Source organism: Dipteris shenzhenensis, chromosome 15, assembly GCF_047967505.1.
Source record: "Dipteris shenzhenensis isolate YYH24624 ecotype China chromosome 15, Dip_SZ_1.0, whole genome shotgun sequence".
Lineage (NCBI taxonomy): Eukaryota > Viridiplantae > Streptophyta > Polypodiopsida > Gleicheniales > Dipteridaceae > Dipteris > Dipteris shenzhenensis.
Genome location: NC_141610.1, coordinates 43777094 through 43781735, shown reverse-complemented (window position 1 = coordinate 43781735; position 4642 = coordinate 43777094). Strand labels below are relative to the sequence as shown.

At 43.9% G+C, this 4642-nt stretch overlaps 1 protein-coding gene across 1 annotated transcript; it reads left to right on the top strand.

Moving 5' to 3' along the window:
• The first annotated feature begins 1131 nt into the window (after window positions 1-1131).
• Window positions 1132-3723, top strand: LOC147893856 (triacylglycerol lipase 1-like). The gene is made up of 9 exons (XM_087386378.1): window positions 1132-1302; window positions 1629-1730; window positions 1812-1952; window positions 2072-2182; window positions 2322-2465; window positions 2579-2619; window positions 2717-2796; window positions 2890-2985; window positions 3196-3723. The coding sequence occupies exons 1-9, from the start codon at window positions 1132-1134 to the stop codon at window positions 3492-3494; spliced, it is 1185 nt and encodes a 394-aa protein (XP_087242504.1). The 3' UTR covers window positions 3495-3723.
• Window positions 3724-4642: the final 919 nt, after the last annotated feature.

Here is a 4642-nt window from a genome sequence, read left to right as displayed (position 1 = left end):
GACCTTTATTCATATGATTATAGTCCATGTTACAATATCACATAGACAACAAGGATGAATTGTGAGCTCTTGTGAGCATCACTTATTCATGTATTTGTTAAGCCAATAATAAAGCAACTCCCTTGATATTTGTAATCAGGATCGGACCTTGATGGACTTATGTCATGTCTCATGTCCATATTTTTAGTCATTTTTTTTTCTTAGTAAAATGATAGGATTCAAATTCAATTTCAAGTTAGTAGTTATGTGCTTCCTGACAAAAATGGCATTGTGAAGTATAGGGAGTGATCAATGAATGAATGAATGCATGCTAAGGATTGTGAAATATACAAAGCGATCTCGGGGCAAGTGATGATAAGTGGATCTAATTTGTAACCAAGGATTTCTCAGGGCATTATGTTACTCAAAGACCCATTTAAAGAGCCAAAATCTGGCAGTGCTATTTTTTTGTGTGATTATGTTATTGTCTATTGTGTTTGTGCTTTCTTGCTTGGTGTCTATTCTAGTCTAAACCCTGCCCACCCAACCGTGTGCGAGAACAATTCCTTCATGGAGGTCTAATGAATGCTATTCACCTTGGGTTGTATAAGTGTTTGCAATCCTCCCTCCAATTGGGCCACCTAGGAAGGCAACCTTTCACCAACTTTTAGGAGGATGGGAGCGCGGGTGGGAATCAGCATTGCAAAGCATTGGAATGCAAGGAGGAGTAGCTGACCTGCCGCCATTGCTGCAAGCACCCAAGCCCACAGAAATGCTCAATACCAGCCCTTTTGGTACGTAAGAACTCTCTCTCTCCCATCTACCGAACATAATAAAAACTTGCCGTCTTTGCTTCCGTTCTTAAATTGTTGGCCTTCAGCATTGCTGCTGCAACAAATGCTTGCATTTTGCATTGGCTGCCTTCGATATATTATAAAAACGCATGGCTTCTCATGTGCATGCATCTCTAGTTTTCCGTGCATGCATCTCTAGCTTTCCTTGCATTGAATAACAGCTTTAAGGATGGCAAAATTGTTACACTCCTGACTCCTACGGGCTTATATAAAGTCCCTTGCAGAGTGCCTGCTCTCTGCAGCAGCAGCGTGGTGTGCAGCGTAAGATTTATAGAGCTGCCCATCCAGTACTGCAGCCATGGCACCTGCCTCTTCGCTCTCCATTCTCCTTGCCATCCTTTCCTGCCTGCATTGCCTTCCTCTCCATGCCTCTGCCTTCGGACCTGTGCAGTCTCGCGTCGAGCGTCCGGATGGATTATGTGCGACCCTCGTGTTGCCTCTCAAGGTCTACAATTGCGAAGAATTCGTGGTAAGCTTGGTCGGAGGAACTCTAGATGAGGTTGTAAACCCAAACGCTAAAATTTGCATGGCATGTCCTCACCGAAGCTCGTAGTGACTTCGACGTAGTCTATTCGTAATATGATCGCTCGTCTGATCTTGTATCAAATTCTTCGCGCTAAACTCATATATGTTACGAGCTCGGGATGACTTTTATGCGCTGAATGTCCGCATAATTCTAGTCAAACTTCGCCTTCACATGTCTTCTGTTCAGACTGGCGTTATATGAACATTTGCACCGGCCATTAAATCATACGTTTGAACGCGATCACGGATTCGAAATTATCTGTTGTGCAGGTTCAGACGGACGACCAATTTCTCGTTGGACTCCAAAGGATATCCAGACGTGAATACGCTCCACTCAAAGGCCCAGTGTTCCTTCTGCACGGAATACTTCTGGTAAGTTTTGTAATCGGTAACGGGTATCGCAAGTTTCGTCGTTCGTGTACACCTCACTGAAGTTGTTCTCTCGTCGATTAGGGTGGTGACGTTTGGGTTCTGAACCCTCCGGATGAGGCCTTGGCATTTATTCTTGCCGACGCAGGTTACGATGTCTGGATTGGTAACACCAGAACCACAACTTTTAGCTACGGTCACGTTTCATTCACGAAGAAAGACAAGGTGCGATCGACGGGAACTCAAAGTCTCAAAGTGCTCTTGCGTTTTGCTCCTCGCACGGAAATGTCCCTCCGCACTTGCAGCGTTTTGAATCAGGCCATTCCACATTCTTCTGCTCGCAGGGCTTCTGGGAGTGGAGTGTAGACGAACTGGCAGAATATGACCTGCCAGCCATGCTAGGTGTGGTAAAGGAGCAGACGAACAAAAAAATTCATTACATCGGATACTCCCAGGTCTTCAATAGTTGTGATCTGTCAAGCACACTGTGACAAAATGTTGGTCATGTTTCCCGCAAACTCGAATTCGCCTTTATTGAATGAACTTGAATCAGTTCTTATGTGTCACGTTTAATCTTCACGTGAATTGTTTCAGGGCACACAACAAGCCTTGGTCGCATTCTCTCAGGCTCAACTAGTGGATATGATGGACAAAGTAGTGATGCTCGCCCCTGTCGCCTACGTCGACTACGTTACTGCGCCAGTGTCCAAACTTGCTGCTACATTTTATGTCGATAAGGTGCTGACCAATTCTCACAGCGAATCCGTGATTTGAGTCGAAGGCTAGGTAGTAGGGTGTTTGCCTTAAGTAGGTCACTCGACTTGTTCTGACGCGATGTTATTGCTTCCCAGCTGTATATGGCACTACACATTTATGAGTTCAGCACGCAATAGTGAGTAAATTTGTGGCTTCTTGAACTTCCTCATGGTTAAACTTTTCAGTTTTCCCTTTTATCACTTAATCTGCTGTTTGACGGACTCTATCTGCAGCCGAGGGAAAGAGGTTGTCGACATTCTTTGCAATGCTGCTGCAGAAAAATGCTACAAGGATTGGTATACGCTCTTCACAGGTAATGCCTTCGCTGACCTGTCAATACTTATGAAGCACGTTTCAATTCGCCAATGCGAAAGTAAATATGATATTTTAGCACAATATTGTGCAGGAGTCAATTGCTGCGTGAACTTTACACGACGACCTCTCATCGACAAATATGAAACGCAGCCAACTTCGACGAAAAACCTTGCACATATTGCTCAGCGTGAGTGTATAAATCCACTCTGAACAGTCTTTCCAAGACATTTATGTAATGAATTTACGAACTCGTTTCGAAAAATGCTCCACTTGTGTGCCAGGTACAGATACTAAGTACGAGTACAATATCGTAATCTTACGCTGTGAAGTACGATTACGTTTTCTCGGAAATCAGACCTCATGTAGTATACTACTGATGCATGTTCTGTTCATGCAGAATACAGACACAAAACCTTCACGAAGTACGATTACGGGTTTTGGGGAAATCTGATAAGATACCGCAGTGCCTTCCCGCCTGTGTACGACTTGTCTAAAGTGCCCACGAACAATTTCTTGTTCATCCATGGTGGGGCGGACGCACTTTCAGACACGAAGGATGTTGCTCTCCTCATCTCTAAATTGCCGGGCAACTTTCCTGTAAAATTTATCCCTCAGTATGCTCACATTGATTTCATACTGGGAACGACTGCCAATAATCTCCTTTACAACGAGGTTATCCAGTTCCTTGAGTCATGAAATTTTCTATGCATACTGTTCAAGGGTATGCTCTTATGCGAGTCCGTCGCCGAGCTATACAACAGGAAAACCTCGACTTTCATCCATTCCTCATTGCTCGATTCATCTTGCTATTGTAATGACGTAATGTTTAATGATTTTTGTACAGGTTGTACTCCCACCACTCGACTCGTCTCTTTGTAGCGAGTTTATGAGACTTGTTGTGGGCCTCATTTGTGATGAGTAGGAATGGTCAACTGCTGATTCTCTGTAAACAGATCATAAAATTGGTTACATGCCCGCTGTGGAATGATCCTCCCTTGTTTTAAATTCACTCGCTTCGAAACTCCTGCTCACACAGTTCGCCTGTGAGGTTATGTAATGGTTTGGGGGATGGTTCCAGGGAGTGGTTACTTGGAGGAAACTGGGCAAACAGTGAGCCAATGCCCCAAGGGCATTGCATGCAGCCCACACTCATGTTTCCAAATGGACTGCCACATGGCTGCCCACCATTAGGCTGCCAAGTTTTCGACCACCAGAAATCGCAAACGGGGATTATTCCCAGTTACATGGAAGGTTGAGGATATAAACGTTAATTATAAACGTTAAGGAATTAAAGCTTATGATCACTGGAATACCCCTCCTAGAATAGTAGGCTAAACATTTGTACAAGTGGAGAATGGCAGTGGTTGGAGATAGTGTTTGCTATGCCTAACCACTAGCTCCCATAGAGACCTTAGGCTACAAAATTTTCTCTCCCTTCCAACACATGATGAGGATCTAAGTGGCCTATAGATTGTGCATTCATCAAAGAGACATGGGCATCGATCCCCATGGGTAGGATTTGGAGGGCAAAAAAAAAGAGTGGAGAGGAATCATTGGAGGCCGTAATATCGTGGGCTTTGTGAAGCCTGATTTGCTCATTTTTTAAACGGAATACAGGGCATATATGAAAGACTAAGAAAAAGGGAAAAGGGGCTTCACAAGAGGCCATGATATTGTGGCCTCTTGTGAGGCCCCTCTGCTATTTTTTTTTTCTTTTGTGGTACCTTGTTTTGCCATTCAAAGGGCCTTAGGATTTCTCTTCAAAGCGCATTTCAAGACTTCTTCAATATATAATTTTTTTTTACAAATGCCCTAGGTTCTCCTAGTCTTGCAATGTTCTACGA